Below are 25,111 nucleotides of genomic sequence, written 5' to 3' on the forward strand. Positions count from 1 at the left end.
TATATTATATTATATTATATTATATTATATTATATTATATTATATTATATTATATTATATTATATTATATTATATTATATTATATTATATTATATTATATTATATTATATTATATTATATTATATTATATTATATTATATTATATTATATTATATTATATTATATTATATTATATTATATTATATTATATTATATTATATTATATTATATTATATTATATTATATTATATTATATTATATTATATTATATTATATTATATTATATTATATTATATTATATTATATTATATTATATTATATTATATTATATTATATATTATATTATATTATATTATATTATATTATATTATATATATATATTATATTATATTATATTATATTATATTATATTATATTATATTATATTATATTATATTATATTATATTATATTATATTATATTATATTATATTATATTATATTATATTATATTATATTATATTATATTATATTATATTATATTATATTATATTATATTATATTATATTATATTATATTATATTATATTATATTATATTATATTATATTATATTATATTATATTATATTATATTATATTATATTATATTATATTATATTATATTATATTATATTATATTATATTATATTATATTATATTATATTATATTATATTATATTATATTATATTATATTATATTATATTATATTATATTATATTATATTATATTATATTATATTATATTATATTATATTATATTATATTATATTATATTATATTATATTATATTATATTATATTATATTATATTATATTATATTATATTATATTATATTATATTATATTATATTATATTATATTATATTATATTATATTATATTATATTATATTATATTATATTATATTATATTATATTATATTATATTATATTATATTATATTATATTATATTATATTATATTATATTATATTATATTATATTATATTATATTATATTATATTATATTATATTATATTATATTATATTATATTATATTATATTATATTATATTATATTATATTATATTATATTATATTATATTATATTATATTATATTATATTATATTATATTATATTATATTATATTATATTATATTATATTATATTATATTATATTATATTATATTATATTATATTATATTATATTATATTATATTATATTATATTATATTATATTATATTATATTATATTATATTATATTATATTATATTATATTATATTATATTATATTATATTATATTATATTATATTATATTATATTATATTATATTATATTATATTATATTATATTATATTATATTATATTATATTATATTATATTATATTATATTATATTATATTATATTATATTATATTATATTATATTATATTATATTATATTATATTATATTATATTATATTATATTATATTATATTATATTATATTATATTATATTATATTATATTATATTATATTATATTATATTATATTATATTATATTATATTATATTATATTATATTATATTATATTATATTATATTATATTATATTATATTATATTATATTATATTATATTATATTATATTATATTATATTATATTATATTATATTATATTATATTATATTATATTATATTATATTATATTATATTATATTATATTATATTATATTATATTATATTATATTATATTATATTATATTATATTATATTATATTATATTATATTATATTATATTATATTATATTATATTATATTATATTATATTATATTATATTATATTATATTATATTATATTATATTATATTATATTATATTATATTATATTATATTATATTATATTATATTATATTATATTATATTATATTATATTATATTATATTATATTATATTATATTATATTATATTATATTATATTATATTATATTATATTATATTATATTATATTATATTATATTATATTATATTATATTATATTATATTATATTATATTATATTATATTATATTATATTATATTATATTATATTATATTATATTATATTATATTATATTATATTATATTATATTATATTATATTATATTATATTATATTATATTATATTATATTATATTATATTATATTATATTATATTATATTATATTATATTATATTATATTATATTATATTATATTATATTATATTATATTATATTATATTATATTATATTATATTATATTATATTATATTATATTATATTATATTATATTATATTATATTATATTATATTATATTATATTATATTATATTATATTATATTATATTATATTATATTATATTATATTATATTATATTATATTATATTATATTATATTATATTATATTATATTATATTATATTATATTATATTATATTATATTATATTATATTATATTATATTATATTATATTATATTATATTATATTATATTATATTATATTATATTATATTATATTATATTATATTATATTATATTATATTATATTATATTATATTATATTATATTATATTATATTATATTATATTATATTATATTATATTATATTATATTATATTATATTATATTATATTATATTATATTATATTATATTATATTATATTATATTATATTATATTATATTATATTATATTATATTATATTATATTATATTATATTATATTATATTATATTATATTATATTATATTATATTATATTATATTATATATTATATATAGGAATTCATTTTATTGCCAAAATTATCTACTCGTACTGACACCATTTCTTTTGTAATACTTAAATGACGTACTTTAGCCTTTGGTAACATGGTAATGATTATAATAAACAAGGTTATGTAAATAATACTTGTATTCCAAAAGCAGCTTTTTGAGATATTACCTTTGAAGATTGGAACAAAACCATTTACAGACTTTTGGATGAAAATGAATAGAGTAGTTTCTTTTAGTAAAATGTTTAATGATTTTCAAACTCTCCAATATTCAGATAAAATATTTTCAGTTTCCCATTTGTTCTTTCTGTTTGTATTCCATTCAAAATTTGATAATTTTGTAGAATTTTTCGGGAATTTTCGACAGTTGTCATGATTTCGGATCATCCAAAAATTGTCATTACAATGGCTGCGTTCAATCTCCGACAGATAGTGTATCCGGATACCTTATCTAAGAATTTCTGGGGTATGTAGGTATCTGACAGAACAGCTGATTCAACACATGGTTAAATTTGAAGAAACTTGAAAATTGATTTCATCTTTTTGTATTTGTTTGTAAACAAAAAGATACACCTATTAATTCATCATCGTCCGACGTTGAGTTATCCATTAAATGTTTTATCTTACAACAATTTAAACTTCGAAGCTTAAATTTTTCTCTACTTTTTGTGAACAGCTGTAAGTTGTTTTTATTTTTTGACAGCTTTCCAACTCGTTCAACAAGGTATCTAAAATCCACCTATCCAAGATACTCTATCCAACACGAGATTGAACGCAGGCAATGTTTTTTTTTTATTGAAAAAATCAAGCATTGGATGCGCAATTTCGCAATTTGTGGTACCGTGAAAGTTGAAAAGTACGTAAGCAGCACACTGTGCTATAATGAGAAGTTGAAGCTGAAGCGCACGTTGGGTGAACTTTTACTTTTGACTTCATGGTGCGCAGGTTTTTGACATTTGTATTGTTTATATGGATAGTTAAGCGATCAAGTTGAAAACTTTTGACTTGATGCTGTCCAGATTTTTGACATTGGGCAGGTTCAGACTACATAAAGTAAGGCAAGTTTCTAGTATCTGATTGGCCAGCTGTCAAAAAATTGCCTTCCAATTAAGGCAACTTTATTGGAAAGTTGACTGGAAAGTTAGCCAAGAAAAATCTCCCTAAATATCAAGTTAAGTTATCTTATGTCAAAATGACAATTTATCATGTTTTTTATTAAACTAAATGCGTTTTTTTTATTAGCTTCTGCTTCAAGCGTGTTTTTAAGCTTCACCCATTTTGTTCAGCTGGTAAAGAAGCAATTAAATATTGCTGCATCTTTTTCATTTAGTGACAAATTTCGCATTTACAAAAGTACGGCGTTATTTTTGTATTTTATAAAAAATCAGTCGAGATCTCCAGCATCCCACAAAAAGAAATCATGTCCTCTTGATGTAAGACTCAAGTTTTATTTCACATTGTCTTCGAAGTGAAGCTCTAAACAATTTTGATATCTGATGGTACTTAACCTTTTGGGTGAAGAAATCCGCTGGCCTACTTCAACGCTTAAGACATGTGCAAGATAAGTGTAGAATTGTCACTTGTCAATGTTTATGAAATAGGGCACAGGTGCAATTTGAAATCGAACGGAAACCTACATAATGTATGTAAGTATGAACATTTAAAAACTAATACAAGGATACAAATAGCACCCGTGGCATGATGGTTAGTGCGTTGGACTGTACTAAAACAATAACTGACGGAGGCAGTCGGTATTTATACTACTCTTTTCAATAATGCACTAAATAATGCAGTGCATCCTCACCCGAAAAAGGGAAAGGAGGACAACTCCAACCCGTCAAAACTTCGGTTGATAAGTTTTCTTCCGAGCATCAGCAGAGATTTCAAGAAGATAATCAATAGGGCCCTGACTAAGTGGGCTGCGGACAGCAAAATAATTTCGCATAAACAGTTCGGGTTCAAGCGAGTCATGACATAACTCACGCTGCGGCTAAATCGTTTCTGATATCCAATGGAATAAATAATAAAAAAAACAATGCACAGGTGCTGTTCTGCTTGATTTAGAAAAGGCTTTTCACACCGCAGTGTGATTTCGACAAGATTCAATCATATTGCGGTGACTGGAAAAAACAACTGTTTATAAGTCCGAGACAATCTGTTCCGGACCCCGTTGACAAGGGAACATGCAAGAATTCTCGCAAGATAGTCATCGTTGATCTCAAAGGGCATCTATTAACGATCAAAAGTGTAGTGAAGTACTTCGGTATATGGTTAGATCAAAATTTATATTTCGACAGACATATAAATTCTTTTCTACATAGCCCTTATACGGCCGATGTTTTAGTTTTAAGTAGTTTGTAGGTGGAATAGGAAGTTTTGGTTTGTATTAAGTTTTATTTTATGGACTTAATTAGAGGTAGTATTTAAGTATATTAGATAAAAAGATACTAAATTAATCCTTTTTTTAATTTTCTAAAAAAATTTGTATGAATTTTAGTCTAACTCTAAGATAGTTTTAAGAACGGATTAATAAAAATTAATAAAAAAGGTGTTGAACTGTCATGCCAGAGGCCTTGGGTTCAATCCCTGTCTGTGCTATCTAAAGATTTTTCACGGGTACTGCCCCTTGCGAGGGATTGACAAATCCTCCAAGAGTGTTACCTGTTTTGAAAAGTGCTTTCTCAAGTAAGTCCCCACCATTCCCGACAACAGTACTCGCACACAGGACTATTTGAGAGTTGTAAGTCAAAAGACACTATTTCTTAACGGACTTTTGAGCCACCTTATTTTTTTTGTACAAAATAACATTAAAAATAAACTTACAGATATTCGTGTTTTTATAATATATTTTAATACATTTTTCATTCATTTTATATATTCCTTAAGGTACTAAAAGCAAATATAAGTTTGTACTAAAATTAAAATGCTTGACACATAATACGTGATCACATTACCGATTACCTTCTTTGATTTTTTCAAGTTCACAAGTTTGTGATCAAAACCTTATTATGAGCAAACAGTAACGCTTGACTTTGAGTATTGGAATATAAAACGATAAAAAAAACCTTCAACTAGTCATTGATACAAAATGTAATGAATTTTTGATATAGTTTAACTCAAGCAGAAAACTAGACTTTGTTTGTTCATTGAACGTTGAAATCAATTAGAGTTTTAGCTAAAGAATCGATGAATATTTGCCATTGAGTGTTTTAAACAACTGTTGTCAATTTTAACCATCTACTCAAAACGTTGCAAAAACATATGTTTTATATCAAAAACGACCGGGCTTTAAGGTGACTTCTTTAAATGTCTTAAAACAGTTTATATTAAAGACAATAGGTACGAGCAAAGACCAATTTTATATTCATAATTTGTGCATTCTTAAATTTCAAAATATTGTTGTTATTAAGAAATCGAAAAAGGCAATCAATATTATAAAACAAAAATATTGTGTATGTACACGTGTACATACATTTATTTAAATAAATAAAATTTCTTCAGTTTGTTTGTTTCTAAAAATACAAATATTAGTAAGTTCACGTACAAAATTAAGTTTGGTTATAAAAAAGGTTAATTAAATAATAGGTAGACATTACGTACATATTTATCTTAATTTAAAATTCGCAACTACATATGTGCGTATGAAGATACGTTTAAATTTTTAAATTGAGATTTGTTTTATTTCTTATTTTTTGTTGCCGAAAAAATTTCGCATCTGTATTTTACTTGGAGAGTTCAATTTCAAGGTAACTCTTACGATGTTATTTCTCTAACTCCACAGGCTATGTATTGAATTTATAAAAGAAATATCTATAAATTGAAAAACATCTTTTTTCTTTCGTTCCTATTGTTGAAAGCAATGAAATATAAACATTAAATTTGTTAGCCTAAGAGAAAAGAGTTTTTGGATGTTATTAGTTATATTAAAACTAAAATAATTTTTTTGTTTTTAGATTACAGAACATTTTATTCTTCTGGGTGTTTTTTGAGAACCGAAAACCAAGGTGTTTTTAACAACTCTTATGTTTTGATAGGCAGACTTTGGGTTAAAACAAACCTTTACATTTGTAACCATCCCCCTTTACATGGAATAATTAGAAGAAGGGTAATTAATGTCAAATGTGAAATAAAAAGTAAAGCTGCAATAATAATAAAATTTGTAAACCCAACTTTACGGGTAGCCGTAAAAGTTGAAGGGTTCATTCATTAAAGACTAACGCCGATAAAAGTTAAGTTGTAACGATAAAAAACTGTTTACATATGTAGATAATTTATTATTAGAATTTTAGATAGTGTATTGTACTCTTAGACCTTCATTTTTATTATTTATTACTTTTCCATATATTGAATGTAATACTAAAGAAGACAAAGCAATAAATAAAAGAGGTGGGGGCTATTGGCAGAGTTTTATTTTTAGGTTTTAGATTTTAAAACAACTTTTTGAACTTTTCCGAACCAAATTTTACCACGTGAAATGGCGCAAAGTTTTAAACAACCTATTGTTAAGGTACCGGGTTATCTATTTTGCGGTTTCAAAAGGATAGGGCTGAAATTCGACATCTGTCAGACTAAAGTTGTTAAACCAATTTTTTTTTAAGTTAAAAGTCTGACATTTACGAAAAAGGATCACTTAACTATCACACAACGTATACAAATTGTTAAAACCTACCAGAAAAATGGTGATTCTGTCACAGCTATACATATCGTGCTTTAAAAGGATGTTATGGTTTACATAATCGTCCAACTATGCAAACAATTTGCAAAATTGTAAAGAAATTTGAAGAGACTGGATCGGTTACAGATATTGTAAGGCCTCTGCATCATTGTTGCGCTCGTACCATTGAAAATATCGCTGATGTAAGAGAAAGTGTTGACGAAGACCCGAATTGGGGCTGTCTTACGGCATGGATCTACGGACCTACACCTACATTCATATAAAGTCCAGCTCATACAACAATTGAAGACAGCTGACCGTACGTCGTCGTAGATACGTTGAATGTTGGACAGCGATTTTTCGAACACATTGCCGCCTGGGTGGGTATGTTTATAAACAAAATTGCCATATTTCTGAGAATCCTCAAGTAATTGAAGAGAGGTCATTACATCCCACAAAAGTTACTGTTTGGTGCGTTCTTGGTCCGGGGTGTGATTGGACACTACTTCTTCGAAATGGAGTGACTGTCACCGTCAGCGTTATGATCTTAGGTATGACAACCATCGTCCTATGACAACCATCGTCCTAGGACGTTAAAAATATGTGGTTTCAACAAGACGGTGCCACATGCCTCACAACTAAAGCGAATATGTTGCTTTATTGCAAGAGACATTTTCTGGCCGCTTAATTTCTCGTCGCGGCGATATAACGTGGCCACCAAGATCATGCAATTTAACACCGCTGGACATTTTTTTGTGGGGCTACGCGACAGACCGTGTTTATGCAGATAGACCTTTAACTCTTGATCACTTAAAAACGAACATTCAGTATTTTAGTATTTAGTTATTTTCTTGATTAGCTTACACTTTCAGATAGAATATCTTATTTCTAGTGTAGCTTGTAAAATGTACAGTAGCTACGTACATAATTGATTTAAATTGAAGTTTTACATATTTTTACAAATTTGCTTTAACTTAATCTATGCATTATTAAAGTAAAGTTTAAGTTCCTTTCCCATTTGTTTCGTGTTATTAATACTTTTTATTTCTCGCGGCAATGAATTCCAAATTCTTACTGAGTTGACAAAGAACTGACGTTCAGATGTTAGACAATGAAAACGCGGAATTACTAGATCACGACATCTGTTAGAGTTGAAAAAGTTTAATTCATTGTAAAGATCCTCAGGTTGGTGGGTTAGAAGTATGTCAGAGAACAAGGTTATTGTGCGGAATTTTATAAAATTCTCAAACAACATCCCAAGAAGTTGGGATGTATACTGCGAAACTCTATCGTAACGTCGCAGCCCGTGAATATATCTTATTGCGCTATTAAAAGCAATCGTTAATTTCCTTTTACTCTCGAAGTCTAACTTACAAAATATTTCACAGCCGTAAGTAAGCAGAGGTAAAATCAGCGTTTTTACTAGCAGAATTCTAATTGTTAAAGGAATAAAGTGCTGTGTTGACCATAGCATGCGTAGGACACAATACGATTTCCCAATTGTGTTGTTTATGTGATGTGTCCAGGTACGGCTGCGGTTAAAAACTACACCTACATTTTTAGCTGAGTCAACATAAGCAATAGGACAGTTATTCAAAAGGATTGCTGGAAAGTAAGACACATCAATTTTGTTTTTTTGAAACCACGAGACAATTTGATTTCTTTGGGTTAAGAAGTAAGAAGTTTTCAACCGACCAACGCTCAATCAAGCTTAAGTCCTCATTTATACAAGCTGCAGAGTGTTCAATACGTCCCAATGGGCAGCTCAAATAGAGTTGGGTGTCATCAGCATACAGGCGTATTGAACATTGTCTTACAATTGAAGGAAGTTCGTTAACATAGATTGAAAACAACAACGGGCCAAGAATCGAACCTTGCGGAACACCCCTAACGACAGGTAAGAAGTTGGAAAGAGTTCTGTTAACCTCTACTGCTTGCACTCGATCAGTAAGGTATGAAAATAAGAGCCTGACTGCGGAGGAAGAAAAGTTAAAATGACGTAAGAGTTTTTCGCAAAGTACCATGTGATTTACCATGTCAAACGCTTTTGAGAAATTGAGGAGTATTAAAAATGTGACATTATCCTCGTCTATAGCTTTCCTTATATCTTCCGAGACACTTAACACAGCTGTTATGCAGCTGTTTTTCTTTCGAAAGCCTGATTGCTTGGGGGTTAATAGACTGAACAGATTAAGAAACTCATTCATTTGTTTTTGTATAATTTTCTCAAAAACTTTTGATAAAAATGGCAATATTGAGAATGGCGTTAATTCGTCTCCTTTTGAAGTTTTTAAAATGGGTAATACTTTTGCCCTTTTCCATTGTGTTGGGAATTCATTTTGTACCAAGATGGAATTAAAAATATGGGTAATAACGGGCAAGAGCGTTGGTAATATAATTTTCAAAAACGAAGGGTGCATATTATCAAGGCCTATAGCATTAGACTTAATAGAGAGGAGTGCTTCTACAACATCCTCCGCAGTTATTGCAGAAAACGTAAATGAATTTGAGTTTGAGGTATGCGATGAAAAGTCATGACTGATATAACACCCAATATGTTGAAAAAAATGGTCGAAAATTACCTAAAAAGTATTTCACACATATAAACGTTCAAACTTTAAAATAAAAAAGAAATATCATGAACAAACAATATTTTATATGTGTTTTATTTTTTACAATTACTTTTGAAACCGCAAAATGGATAGCCCTGTATTTAAAAATGTACTGAGGGTGTCCAGAACTGTAAAATTATACATGTGTTTATTTTACTAACTATAGCAAATTGATAATTGCCTTTAATTAAAAAACAAGCATCCACAGTTCGTGAAAATAAACGGAGCAACCGACAATAATTCCAATCGTTTTTCAAGAGCTACGAACAAAATCAATTTTTGAAGGAAATCTGAATTTGCCAATGGTAAAACCCTTAATTGTGGAGATACACATGGATTTAAAAAATTGATCAAAGTTAGAGTAGCCATTCCGTGATTTTAACTTTAGCAAATTGTTGAGAGAACGTAAGATGTTAAGATTGTTTAAAATAAATACCTTTTTAATATGCACTTGATGGATGTAGACATTACTTCGTTGTTAGAAACTAGTTTTAACATTTGACTAAGACTTTTTTTAAACACTTTTTTTCTTATGAATTCTGTTTGAATTTTCAATTCTTAAAAAAAAATATTTTTAGTTTTCCTGTTCTGAAAAATGTCTATTATTTGAAATAAATCAAAACATGCTCACCATTTAAAAAACAATTCAAATAAGCGACAATTCATTGTGAAATAATCTCTGAGTGAAAACAAAAATCAAATCAAATATTTTAATTAAATTACACATATGTATTTGTGTACAAACAAAAAACAGCTTTCACAAAATCAATAAATCGTATATTTTAATAATAATAATAATTCAAAAGTTATATCAGTAAAAAAAGCAAGTTGTTATAAGGTGGTAGGAGGTTTTATTATAATTAATTTAAATTAATTAATCGCAAATGAAAACAACTGTACGTTTTCTAAATTCCAAAATATTTATTATTCAAAGACCAATACAAAAATTACCTGCCAAAACATTGACATTGATTAATGGTGCGCAAGTAAAAATTCATAAATGTAAATTTTATATGAATGTAAATTTTAGTAAATATTCAAAATCTTGTGATGCCTAATTAATATTAAAAATATACAATTAATTTAAAATTCAATTATTCACAGTAATCAATAAACTGACACTTTAAACTACCTACTTTATTAAAAAATCTAGTTTTAAATTTAATAAGTCTTAATAAATTAAAAACACAAAGCACATCCCACAGCCAGGGTTTTGAAAGTAAATAAACTATACTAACTATAATAAAGGTAACTGACCTAACGCACTTTAAATGAATTAAAGTGTTTCCGTTGTTATTTATTAAAACAAACAAACAAACATTATTGAAACCTGTTTTAAATGTTATAGTAATTTGTAGCATACATAATACATATGAGATTTAAATGCAACAACTTTATGCATTTAAATTACTCAAATTATTTTGTATTCTTTTATACGTTGCATGCTATTTAATATTTAAGACAAATTAGTCTTATTAAAATACAATCTATGAAAGGTTTTCTATAAAATTTACAGTAGGTACAATAAACTTGGCTCGTAGAACTGAAAAAAGACTATTATAAACGTTCTTGTTTATGAATTAAAGGCAATAACTAAATCAGAGATCTTGAAAAAGAATTGTAATTGGGCAGATTCCGACCGGGGAAGGGTCTTGAAAGTAAGTGAAGTTTTTAGCATCTGATTGGCCTGCTATCAAAAAATTGACTTCCAACTAAGGCAATTTATTGGAAAGTCGACTGGAAAGTTAGTCAAGAAAAATTTCCCTAACTATCAAGTGAATTCCACTTATGTCAAAATGAAATGTAATCATAATTTCCCATTCAACTGAAAACTGAACTTTATTACTATGTTATTCATTTATTTTCTGCACAATTCTATTTGATGATTGTAATATTTTTTTTATATACAAAATACAGAACGAGAATTTTGTAGCCAATTATGTTTTTGGTAATGTGAAGTATATTTACATTTTTAAAAAGTATATTTTTTGAAGCTTAATTTATTTGTTTAAAAACATTTTAAAAAATTAATGAAGAATTTTAATATTTACTGAACCAACAAAATTCCATTTATTTTTACTGATGGTGTTCCAATTTGTAATTGTTTCGATGGTATCAGTTAAAAAATTACCAATGAAATCAACCGCAAAAAAAAGGTACAAAGCTCGTGGGTAATTAGTTCCCCTAATTTAATGACATTAATGTTAATGCTTTAAACGCAAACCAGTAAAATATTTAAGATCCCTCCTTTTTCCATTTTTACTGATGGATTTTGCTGATATCTATAACCGACCCAAAACATATTAAACAAAAATTCCAGGATGGAAACACTCAATGCGCATATATGTACCTATGCACGGTTTTTGGATGCTCAAATTGCACTCTTGTAGAACAGTTACTTTCGGAGGTATTCCATTGGTTGCTCCAGATTTCATTCAAAAATTGAAATTTTTGTTTATTATTTGTCATTTGTATTAGTATAACTTCAGGTACATGTCAACAAGTGCGGTAGAATTGTCAATTTTCGAGCTAAAACAATTTTTAATTGTATTAGTTTTGGCAATTCCGCCGATCCGAAATCCAGATCTGCAGATTTGAGGTGCTAAATCATAAATAAATCTATTTATTTTGCCCATTGGAATGTAAAAACATGGGAAATTTGTTTTTTGACAGATCTAGATCAAGAATAAACTGATTTATTGCACCCATGGAAAACATCCATTAATGATGCAAAGTCTTCAAAACGACATTGGACGAAATAATTTACGAATTTACCATATGATGTCGTCTTAAAACTATATTTGCATTTAAATTTTAACAATTATTTTATATTTTACTTAAAATGGAAAATTAACAAAACAAGTTGAAAAAGAAAAAAATAAAGAAAATAAAGAAAGAACAAAAATTATATTTCGTCAAATTTTTGGTAAGTAGATGTGGCTTCTTTGATATATTGGATGGACCATACTTCTGATGGATTTAAAATTTCGGCAAGTTTTTCAGTTATGTTATCTTGAATTAAAGATTTTCGCAGGATTTAGAAAAATGTGGGGTACTCTAAAATGAGTGGATAATTGATAACCGGTCTGCAACATGAATTGCAGTCTCATTTCCTTTGATACCGTCTGGACACCAATTGCTTTATTTGTGTGAACCGTCTGTATAACGGATTCTATCATCATTAGAGGCATAGAACATTCCTTCGTATAGCATTATAATTATATTTTAATCGCTTTAAAACTAATTTTTAAAAGAGCTATGAATTGTAAATTATGTAAACCTTTATGAACCATAACTAATTCAAAGGAAAGTCTTCTTAATTATTTCTAGTCTAAGACTAGTAGTTAAAAATTACTTCAAAGATGACGTTCAAGTGTCATTTAAAGTCAATTTTTCCAATATTTAAAAAAACACTAGTCTTATTACCAGATCTAGGAAATATTCTAATTGATGTTCAAAGATTGACATTAGGATAAATTGGTTGGATCCATATAATGATAAGAAAATGGCCGAATACAGTTCTTTTAAAAATCCTGTTATTTAATTTAAGCCAAAACAAACTTAAAATCCAAGTCAGAGTTTGAAAGCACTTAAAAGAATCAAATTTCTTCACATTGTTATTTATCTCTATCCAAAAATATACTAAATTTGTATCACGTCACAATAAATAATATAAAATTTGTCCCTAGCTGAACAAAGATATTTCTGAAAAATCCATTAACTGAAAAAAAAAAATAATTGTCACCTCGAATATTTTACGAACAACAAATGATTTTATCTCCGAAATAATTGTATGCAACGAAGAAAAGCGTACCTTTTAAAATTTTAATAAAAATCGAATTGAATGTTTTTTTTACAAAAAAATAAAAACATTAGTAAAACTTGGTATAAATTTATTTTCATCTCAAATATCTTTTCAAAACTTTAAGACATTCGCCTCAAACGAATTTCATCTTAGAGAAAATATTGTTCTTGATGTTCGGTACAATTTAAATCTTCAAAAAGTAGTACGCAAATTAAAAAAAACATCGATATACGATTCTCGAAATGTCGTGAATAAATGAAGGTATTGTGTTAAAAAAAATGTATTCTGTGTTTAATTTTATTGTAAACGTACATAATATTTTGTTCTTAGAAAAATCTAATACTTATTTGTTTGTATAAGAAATACAAATATTAAAAATGTTTTCTATTTAAAATCTCGTTGACAAAAATCATATTAAAAATATTGTTTGTAGATTTGTATTTTTTTTAGAAATAATCAACTGACAACTTTAATACAAGAAAACCTACAAAAACAATAAAACCTACAAAAAAAAAAACAAAACACTGATATAAAATGGTTTTCGACTGAAGTATTAGGAGAACAAATAAATAATAAAGGTATTGGCATCAAATTATTTATCTCACACAAGACAAATCGACAGCCGGGATTGGAAGCCATCAGTGTGGGTCGCATTCCAGCATCTTTTGAAATTTTGAACTGATATACATTATAGTACAGATTGCCAAATTTTTTCTTGAAGCAACTTTTTTCTATTTATTATTTATTCGACTGCTGAACACTTTAATATCTCAGATACCAATCTGTTTTTGGACGGATCATGTTCTCATGCCTAATATCTCATTTCTATAATAAAAATAAGAGAAATTACTTCGAATAATGATACCGCTACAAGTACCTTTAACTATCGTTTACTCTACAATTTTGCTTCTTAGAAAAGTACTTACGTAACATACATATATATAAAAACAACAATTAGCAGTCGGTCATCTCACATAACATGTAGATGATATTACAAAACAATCAAAACAATTTAAGGAAAGTAAACTTTTGATATCAAATAAGATATTATCTTTATACTTGTAACACATTTACATGTATGCATGTACCTACTTTATATTAAATTTGAAAACTTTTTATTACTTAAACAAAGGAACTTACCAAAGAGAAGAGTATTTTTGACATTTACTGCAAGAAACTGTGGTAGGGCTCTTCTAAACTCCTTAATCTCATCATTGGAACCGCCATCGATGGAATTTATTTGATTTCCATTTTGCATAAAAAGTGGACGTTCCTTCGGTTCCCTGGGTAGCACACGGAAACAAAACACATTTTAATTTAAATACAAATAACTTTTTCAATTTTTTTAATTAACTATAAATTTAATATTATTTAAACAAACAAAAACGCATGTGTTTTATATAATTTTTTTTCAAATACCCTTTTATTTTTTTCCCACTTTTAGGCTCAGATTGCATCGTTAACGATAATATCAAGTGAATATATTTAAAAACCACTTGCAACAAATAAAAAAATAATAATAATAATAACAATGAACTTGATAAATTAACAAATTTTACAATTTAGCACGAACTAGGCTAACGGGGTGTCGTGCTACACTGATTTAAAAGTTAGCACACTGATTAAACAAACTGGGTAACGATTTTCATTTTTCACGTATGTACATATAGAAGTCGCGAATTAAACAATTTTAATTATATTTATTGTTAATTTTTCCTTGTATTTAACTTAAGTCACGCTTCAATTCTTTTAAATGGAATCGAACTAAATTGCCATTACGACTCTCGACGACTTGACTCGATTTGACTCTAATCGGCTTAGCTATGCGATATTATGTGGATGGTGGTGCTTTATTACTTATCGATCTTGCATTTTTTTATCGAGAGGTAAGTATTTTTGAATTTGAACTAATAAGGTACGAGTAGGCAGTATTTTTCTGCGATCGATTTTTCTATACCATCTGTTATTGCAGTCTGTTTTTTTTAAATTATTATTATATCGCGCCCGTTATAAGCCACCTGATCGTGCGGCTTGCTTAATGTGATCTGAATATAAAAAAAGCTTTTTTGGATATTTTTTGGTTTCGATTTCCATTTTGTTAAGCTACCATTGTAATGTAACTCTTGTTGTTGGAATTGGCGAAGCGCACCTTCATCATACCGACCGGCAAGCCAGACAATTTCAGGAAACTAATGTGTTCAAGCTTATTTGAAGCTTTTATCACCTTTTCATGGGTTATAAAAGTTCGTCTTGTGTGAATGCAGAAGAGTGTAATGTTTGAAAATACGCGAGTAAGCCGAGAGAGGGAAATGAACTCGAGTTTGTGATTGTGACTACTGATGACGAGAATGAAATTTCAAAACTAAATGATATCGTATGATGCCAGCAAACAAGAAAGGAATGGTCAGTCACAAACAAGCTACCACACTATGCCACCTAGCCGCACCTCACCAAAAAGATAGATTTGAGTGATCTTAAGCGCAGGAAATAACTTGATTTTGGATTTCATTGAAATTGATTTTCTTTTAAATTGTTCATCTATAGACAGGCTAAATTGGATAAGATATTTATTTAAATTCTTAGAACCTAAAGTCGATATGCATTTATAGGAAAATTAAGAAAAAAACAATATTTATTTATACATAAATCTAATAAATAATCAATTTTATTGCCTGCACCTTCTCGAAGGAATAGTCCAGGGCGGAGATAAGAATTACGGTTTATGGGCTCTAAAATAGACTAATGTTACCACAGTTTTACATTTTTAATTTGAATGGAATTTTCCATTGGAAAAATTTTCATTTTGATCAACATTTTGTACCTGTCTATATAGAATATAGGATTTACTGAAACCTTTTTTGTGTCACCTTGATAAAGAAAAAGTCTTTTCTCTTCAACCTATCCTCTTTTATTCCATATGCCCTTAAATCAGAATTACACAACATGAGGACACAACAAATCCTTGAATTGTGTGTACCTAGAAGAAATTTGTAGGGGAATACCGAATCAGGTATCATAAAAAGAAGAATACGGGGTGAAAAATTGCACTCAGGATTGTTATGTGCGAAATGCTTTAGGGCGTGTTAAGACCTGAGCTCAATATTCCCAATCTAAGCGGGGTCTAATAAAGCAACGGCAGGCACTTCAAAAGAAATTAAAACAATCAAAACTGTATCTTAAACCAAACAATTTGTGTTCAGACCTAAGGTGGTTTAGTCACAAAACAGATTCGACTAGTGCTGGATCTTTAGTCGGCGCTGCGGTGCGACGTTTACATTGACCAAAGTTCCCGTCGCCAAATGGAAGCTTAAAGAAACGAAACGATAGTAAAACGTTCATTGGAGAAATTTTGTATTCTGTATTCATGAATACTTTTGAATAGTTAAATTTTTAAAAGTTTCAAGATTAACATATTAGATTTAAAATATATAAAATACTACTCATTTTTTTTGTGGTGATAAAAAAATGTCTGTGATGTTTATGTGCCTTAAATAATAATTATTATCTTGAGTTTGTTTTTTTACGTTTTTTGAATTAGATAATAAATCTTCAAAACAACTTCTTGATTTAATCGATTTTAAAAATCTTTTAACGATTTATAGTATTCGTAAAACATTGAAGGTTTTTGTACAGCTTCGAAGTATCTAGTCATTTTTATTATTATGTTTTGTTGTTTATTTACTGGTCAACAAGTATTTATTACTGGCATTAGAATTGCACTTTTCCAATGCCTTAACTCAAATCTGACTTCAAAATTATTGTATCACTTAAGGTTTTTAAGATTTCACTTTTTAAAAACCGAAAAAAAACACGTACTGCGTTTTAAGGCTATATGCTATCTAAATGTAATAAACCATCAGTGATGGTTTTCGAAATCCACAATCCTTTTCTTCAATGTTTAGTCGAAGTATTTATATTATTTCATATTGCTTAAATGGTTTTCAACAGAAAAAGGCGAAACGGTTTGAAAGTAAGTTTGGTTCTTGTAACGAATCTAAACAATTCTATTATATCAAGTTTTTAAAATAAATTTAAAAATATTATAATAACGTTGAAAATTGGTATTTTTAAAGAATTAAAACTTGAGCAAATAGTTAAAATTGGAATTTGGATTCGAAATCAGCCATAAAATTTAAGTTCAGAACGTATTATTTCCGAAAACTATTAAATTCAAGTTTATCTCGAAAGTTCATGTAGATTAAAGTAAACCTCATAACCAATTAGAATTTTCAGAAACTAAGTAAGATACTATATTTAGCTTTAAATTGTATCTAAAAGGAACAAATGTGTACTTTTTAAAATCACCCATTTTATTATTTAGGGATATTTTGTGTTTTAACATAGGTTTAAAAGCCCCGTTTTTGTTTGCTTTTAGCATTTCCAAGGGTTCATATTTTAAAAGCTTGATGTGATAGAAACATTTAAGGGTGAGATTCGAATTTAGGATATCCTAATTCTTTGAAGAAGAATTTGTTTCCTTATGGAACAGAAAAAAACGTAATTTTGTTGACTAGTGATTTGGCTGGCTAAAAACAGAAAAGATCGAAGTGACATTATATGTTTATTGAGAGAATGAGAGAATATATTTTTAACAAAATGCAGACATGTAGGATCTTGTTAAAAAAAATTCTTCAATATTCTTTTGCGTAAACTAAATTGATGACAGACTAGTACAAGAATTGCATTAACTCGGTTGTTCAAAAAATTCAGATCAATTCTCTACTAAGTATTTGTAAGCATACACTTCGTTATAATAAGCATATACGACAAGGTGGGTCGATTTTGTATGGGAAAAAATAAAAGTTATTTGATCATATTGTAATAGTAATTTTATGTTGTGTATAGTCCAGACAAATAATAATTGCAAAAAAAAAATGAAATTAAAGCGTTTTTAAAGCGTTTTTTTTTATTAATTTAAAGATTTTACTGAACAAAATTAAATATTATTGAAAAATTAAAAATTAATTATTAATTCATTAATCATAGAATAAAATTTAGTAATTCATATCACAAAATTTAATTTAAATAGGTAAGAAATAATTTATTTTATATTCTAGGCAAGAAATCTCGTTTACTCTCAAATCGAGGCATTAGTTTCCTGGATGAAAGTTTCGCTTGTATCGAGCCTTGAATTTTTGTCACATAAGGTCATAGATGCTTCTGTAACTATTTTCACAGAACGTTCAACAGCCTGTGTCTGACATGGTAGCTTTAAGAAAATAAGATTTTCGTTACACTGAGTACTAATAGCCTCGTTTATTTCTTCATTAGTGTTGTGTTGAAGAATTGGTGGTTCGTAAAATTCTTGCTGCCAATCTATGAGCTCACAATAGCTTGCAGCATCGAAATTGAGAGAAGGCACTTCAAAAACACGAGGTTGCTTTCCTGTATAAGGTGAATTTCGTGCTTTTAGTATCCTCCTGGCAGCTAGTTCCCTGATTGTTTGATTTTGATCGGACAGCATAGATAGCAGCAAATTCTCTGGATGAGCGAAGTAGGCGTTTCGTTGAATTACGGGATCAATTATTAGTTTTAACTCTGATGGCAGATAAAGAGTACTTTTAATCAAAGTCCACAAATTTTTAGATCCATTTTTACATGTTGGATTTGTTTTTATTTCAAACCATATCGGAGCGTATACTTTTACACAATATTCAGCTAATACTTGCAGGTTTTTTGATGGAGTTAAAGCAGAAATATAAAGCCGTAAAATTCTGTTCGCTTTTGTCAACCATCGGGCATGGGACATCTTTCCTGGGGACCTGTTAGCCAAATCATGAGAACATTTTCCACTTACAGCTGAATTCGTTATTTCGTACAGGTATTTTTGATCAGTACTTAGTTCATCAAACTGAACTTGTGGCAGTTCACTTTCTATTTTTTCAAAAATTACAATTTCTAGTTTCTCGCAATTTTTAATAGTTTTCCAATTGGACCAGAATGTGAGGAAGGACCAGTGGTAGTCCCATCTAATTTGTTAAACAAATGTCTCAAGGGCAATTCGTTCAAATGTAGCATACAAATGATCGACTGTAAGGGACGCTGAAGCCTTTTTTCGAATAGTCTTATCACGCCATTGAATTTTCCTGTGTTCGTGATCGTTCCATCGCAACCAAGAGCCATTAAATCATCTTCCTTAATGTTGTGTGACAAAAGAAGTTCGGTAATCGATGCTTCAATACTTTTGGCAGTTCCTGCATCAGGTGTAGCGTAGCCGATATAAACTGAACCTGGTTCTTTAAGAACAGATATATGTTCCTCAATCACTGTTTGTTTGTACTTTTTTGCTCCTTTCTTTACAATATTCAGCGTCTTATTTTAGAACAGAGCAGGTAAATGGAGCTGCTTTTGCTTATTTTGTAGTTCGTTGCGTTCTTTGGTTCTTTCGCGGCGTATTTTTGATTTATCAACCACTTCAAAATCGGCAGATATGTCATGAAATACAGAGGAAACAATTGCAGCAGCCGTTCTGTCAGAAAAACCGTAACGGTTACATGTTTTTGACACCATAGGTAAATTTTAAACATATAATGTTTTTTTTTTGTTGTGCTTTTGATGTAGATGGTAAGTTAAGTTGTTCAGGCAAAGGTATTTTTGTTGCAGGTAAGTTTAGTTTCTTAGGAATGTCTCGTTACCTCAGAGTCGCTCGAAGAGGAACATTACTCCTGTTGTTGAGTATTAGACTTACCTTGATTTTTGTTAATGCTAGCATTAAGTTTTGGCTTTGTAACAGAAATTTGATTTAACTTTTGTTTTAATTTAGTTGTTTGAATTCTGTTAATTCCTCCAAAACGCATCTTCCTTTCCTGTCTTTGACCCAGCAAAAAGTTCCACTCTTCTTTTGGTACCTTGTTTTCTCTTCGACAGCAACAAAGTTGAAGTTGTTTGCATTTACACGCACAAATATCGAAAAGGGCCTTGCATTGTTTTAAGAAATCGTTCTTTTTTTCTGCTGATAAACGCTTAAGGGATTTGATGAGGTCTTTGCATTTTAAGTGGTACGCTTTTATAAGCTGAATTACCCTAGTGATCTGTGCCATTCATAGCATTTCATGACATCTTCGTAGGTGGGTAAAATATCATCCCTTATATCTCCTACATTTCCAAATAAAGGGCACTGGTAACTTTGTCTCCTCGTTTCCATGTTAATCTAATTACCAGTATTATTGAATACTAATCAGAAACAAACAATGGTGAATCAAAAAGCAATTTATGTAAGTTTAGTAAATACCTAAATAAAATTAATCAATTTACCTTCCAAGCTATAGATTTGGCCGAAGCTAATTTATTTATTAATTGCAAGCGCAACTTCTAACTCCCGCTTGCACATCAGAGAGACGATTGGTGTTTATGTAAGTGCGCCGCGCTAGTAATGCAGCTGTGAAAGCTTCTTTTCTAATCTCGATCGCAACTACCGCTATTTTTCACAGAAAGAATTTGTGTTTGATACAAGTGCATTAGCTGACCTTCAAATTCGTTACAATATTTTTTTTTGTCATTTTGTTGGGACTAAGCTTCAAACAATCTTAGAGGAATAGGATGATGTGCTTTTCTTTGATTGACAAAAGCTAATATTTAATTTCGGGTGTAAAGAAAAATGAATGTATCGAATGTTTGCCGCACTGAGGAGATAGTAGAAAAATCGCAATATTATAAGGCTTAATACAGCTTTGAACTATCTCTAAGTCTTACAAAATAGACATTTTATTTAACAATAGGGACATAAAAACTATATTCTCTAAAAACAATACAATGGTATGCATTAAGCTTCCAATCTTATAATTATAGTGGCCTAGGACTACGTTGCATTTAAACGTAATTTTACACGATTTAAAAAAAATAAAGTCCCGATGCGCGGACTCTTACACTGAAAATAATTGAATAATATTTTAGGTGTGTGCTATTTAGATAAAAACACAACATAATTTCACTGTTACAAATTAATTTGTAAAAAAAAAAAATTGACACACCTGTGGTCTAATTTATTTTGTACATTTGTTTGCAAACTTTGTACTTTTAATCTTTGAGAAATTAATCTTAAAAAATAATTCCAAAATTACATCTGAACAAGCAAATAATGGCGGATCCTAGGGAGAATGTTTTTTTTTATATATTTGTAGGAAGTCCTTTGAATTTAAAACTTATCCTATTGCGTTTATATATTCTTATATATTATTCAACATTATTAACTTCCCATGGGAAGTTATTGTAATAGGTCCGATTTGATAAAATAAAAGATTTTAGAAAGATGTCTGTGCGTGCGTGTGTACGTATGTTCGTACGTCCGTATGTTCGCGAAGTGTGTTCGTCGTCCATGGGTCAAAAACCAGAAGAAATACCGACTTCAAATAAATATTGTTATACAGATAATAATGCAGAAAGATGCAGAAAGGGCTCTCAAGAATATTGCGTGGGTGGTTTTTTACCATAGCAGTTTAAAAAAAAGGTAACAATTTTTCAAAAACGCTAAAGACTTGAATTAAATTTCATATAATATATTATAAAGTGATACCAAACAAATATATTTTTGAAAAAAAAGTCCAAAAAAATTGTCACCTAGAAGATTTTACGAATACAAAATGATTTTATCTCCATAACAATTTTGCACAAAGAAAAATAAAGTTTTTAGCATCTGGTAAGATTTTGAGAAAAATCGCATTGACAGTTTTTTTTTGTAAAAACTAAAAACCTAAAAACATTACTCAAAGTTGGTAAAAATTGATTTTCGACTCAAATATCTTTTTTTAAAAATTTGGGATTATGGCTTTCAATTAATTTTAACTTATAAGAAATATTGTTTTCAACATTCTGACAAATTTTGATAAAAACTTATTTGACAGTTTTTTACAAAAACTAAAAACCTAAAACAAGAAAATTAATAAAAGTTGGTAAATATTGATTTTCGACTCAAACATCTTTTCAAAACCTTGAGATATTGGCTTAAATTTACTTTTATCTTTTAAAAAATATTGTTTTCAACATACAGACAAATTTTAAGAAAAATCGAATTGACAGTTTTTTTTACAAAAAATAAAAACTTAAAAGAAAATTTAACAAAAATTGGTAAAAATTGATTTTCGTCTCAAATATCTTTTCAAAAATTTGAGATTATGGCTTCCAACTAATTTTAAATTATATGAAATATGGTGTCTACCATTCGAAAAAAAAATTGAAAAAAATCGAATCGACAGTTTTAAAAATAAAAATAAAAAACTAAGTAAAAAAATTAATAAAATATGGTAAAAACTGATTTTCGACTCAAACATCTTTTTAAAACTTTGATATATTGGCTTTCAATTCCTTTTATTTTTTAAAAAATATCGTTGTCAATGTTCAGTAAAATTTTGACAATACCTATACTTGGTAAAAATTTATTTTCGACTCAAATAGCTTTTCTAAAATTAAAAATATTGTCTTCAAAATTTTTTATTTCACAGAAAATATTATTTTCCATATTCAGTCGTTTTTTTAATAAAAATTCAACAGTCTGTTTTTTTCATAAAAAAATAAAATCTAAAAAAAATAGAACGCACATTTGGAAACAATTGATATTTAGTTCTAGATATCTCTCAAATTAATTTCATTCATCTAATTTGTAAAAATTTAAGAAGCCTGGACCAAATTCCCAAAACTTGGTGATCAATTCCATTTTATTTTTTGACGAACATAAATAGTAAAAGGCTTTGCTAAAGTGTTTTTTTTGACTAAGCTAGTGGCTACGTAGTCAAGGAATTCTGGTTGGCTAAATGCAACTACAAAAGTAGTTCAAATTTCCCCTCCGACGTAGTGTAGAAATTTTGCCTACAAAGTTAGTGCACACCGGTTTTGAAGTTTCACAATCAGCTGCTCGGTAAGGACCCAATAATTCAAAATAAAATTAATCTGTCGGGATTCAAATACAAATATAAATCAATCATATTATATCTTCCATTTAGTTTGAATTTAAAAAGAAAAAAAACTATTTAAAGTTCTGAAAAAAAAAAACAAATGTTTCTTATTTTATATAATTGTGTTTGTCATACGACAGTTTTGGACTAGCTTTGTAGTGCAATTTTACATTCACAAAGCGAATTGAATTTTGACTACATAGTCAAGAGCTTTGTTCATGCTCCCATTCTCTTAAGTACAAAAACTTTTAAGATCTTAGGGCATACAAAATTTTCTTTTTGAAGTGAATTTGAATTGGATCCTCTATAACTAAGATTTATACATGAATTTAAAGCAAACAAACCCAGAAACAGGAAAAGTGACACTTTCATTGAACTAATGGCTGATAGAAAAACATAATGAAAGTTTTTTATTATTTAAGTATAAATTTAATATAAAAGCTTTGAATCTCTCGTAAATTGAAGTGAGATTCAAAACAATTCCTAACATTCTTGCATGAAATGTGCCCAAACCCCTCTAAACCATTAGGTGTTAGCTCTTAAACCGGTTTTGAAATACAGAATTTTATTAAAAATATATATTTTTTTTAAGAATCTTAATTTTAACACACTAGGATTAAGTTGATAAATGTAAGTTTTATGATGTTTTTTCCCAGAAAAGTACATGTTTTTTGGTGTAACATGAATAGGGACAAGATCTAAATTTACCTATAAGCGTGTTTTTAATCAGATAAATTAAATTAATATAATCAAGAAGTATGGGTAGAGGCATAGACTATATTCGAGCTTACCAGGATATCGACAAATCCATCAGTTTAATAGACAGCAAAATAAGCAGAATTTCAAATTTTGTATACAACTACCTTAAGTAACCAGAGAGGTATGACAAAAAACCTTAAAAAAAGAAGTTAGGTAAATGCTACTAGATCGACTGTCGCTTAGGTGCTACAGAAGGCAGACCATATACGACACCAATAAATAAAGAAAGAACCACCATTGCATGCTGCACGCAAGAACCAACGCCTTAATTTTTCAAATCACATCAGTGGAATAGAGTGATTTATTTGGACGGACCTAAGGGATATAATATGTAGCTGCTATTTCCATGATTTTAGAAATGCAGAAATCTATCTTAAAAAATCGTACAGCAAAGAAGGCGGTGTGATGGTATGGGTAGCTATTACGAGACCGTGGAGATGGATTTTCAAAGCTCTGACATGACGGCAATAACTTTCAAATCGATTCTGGGACGAGCTTTTCCGCAGTTTTATGAATTATTTGGTGGACAACGATGAATGTCCCAACAAGATAATGCAAAAAACATACCGCACGGGCAACAAGAGTCTGGATTCAGGGCAAACAGTAAACCTATTACCATGGCCCCCATATTCTCCATAAAACGGCCCTGGTTCCAAAT

The 25,111-nt window shown here is 27.4% G+C and overlaps 1 protein-coding gene across 2 annotated transcripts in view; it reads right to left on the reverse strand.

Annotated features, from left to right (window-relative positions):
- The window catches only part of LOC129938524 (facilitated trehalose transporter Tret1), a 77,668-nt gene that overhangs the window by 26,394 nt on the left and 26,163 nt on the right, over positions 1-25,111 (reverse strand). The window contains exons 1-2 of one of the 2 annotated variants that reach the window (XM_056046144.1): positions 15,227-15,982; positions 14,948-15,090 (exon numbers count right to left, since the gene is read on the reverse strand). In XM_056046144.1, coding sequence (XP_055902119.1) covers positions 14,948-15,090; positions 15,227-15,264 — 181 coding nt within the window. In that variant the 5' untranslated portion in view covers positions 15,265-15,982. Of the gene's footprint in view, positions 1-14,947; positions 15,091-15,226; positions 15,983-25,111 lie in introns of those variants that run through there. The other variant, XM_056046145.1, reaches the window with a different exon arrangement.

Source organism: Eupeodes corollae, chromosome 1, assembly GCF_945859685.1.
Source record: "Eupeodes corollae chromosome 1, idEupCoro1.1, whole genome shotgun sequence".
Lineage (NCBI taxonomy): Eukaryota > Metazoa > Arthropoda > Insecta > Diptera > Syrphidae > Eupeodes > Eupeodes corollae.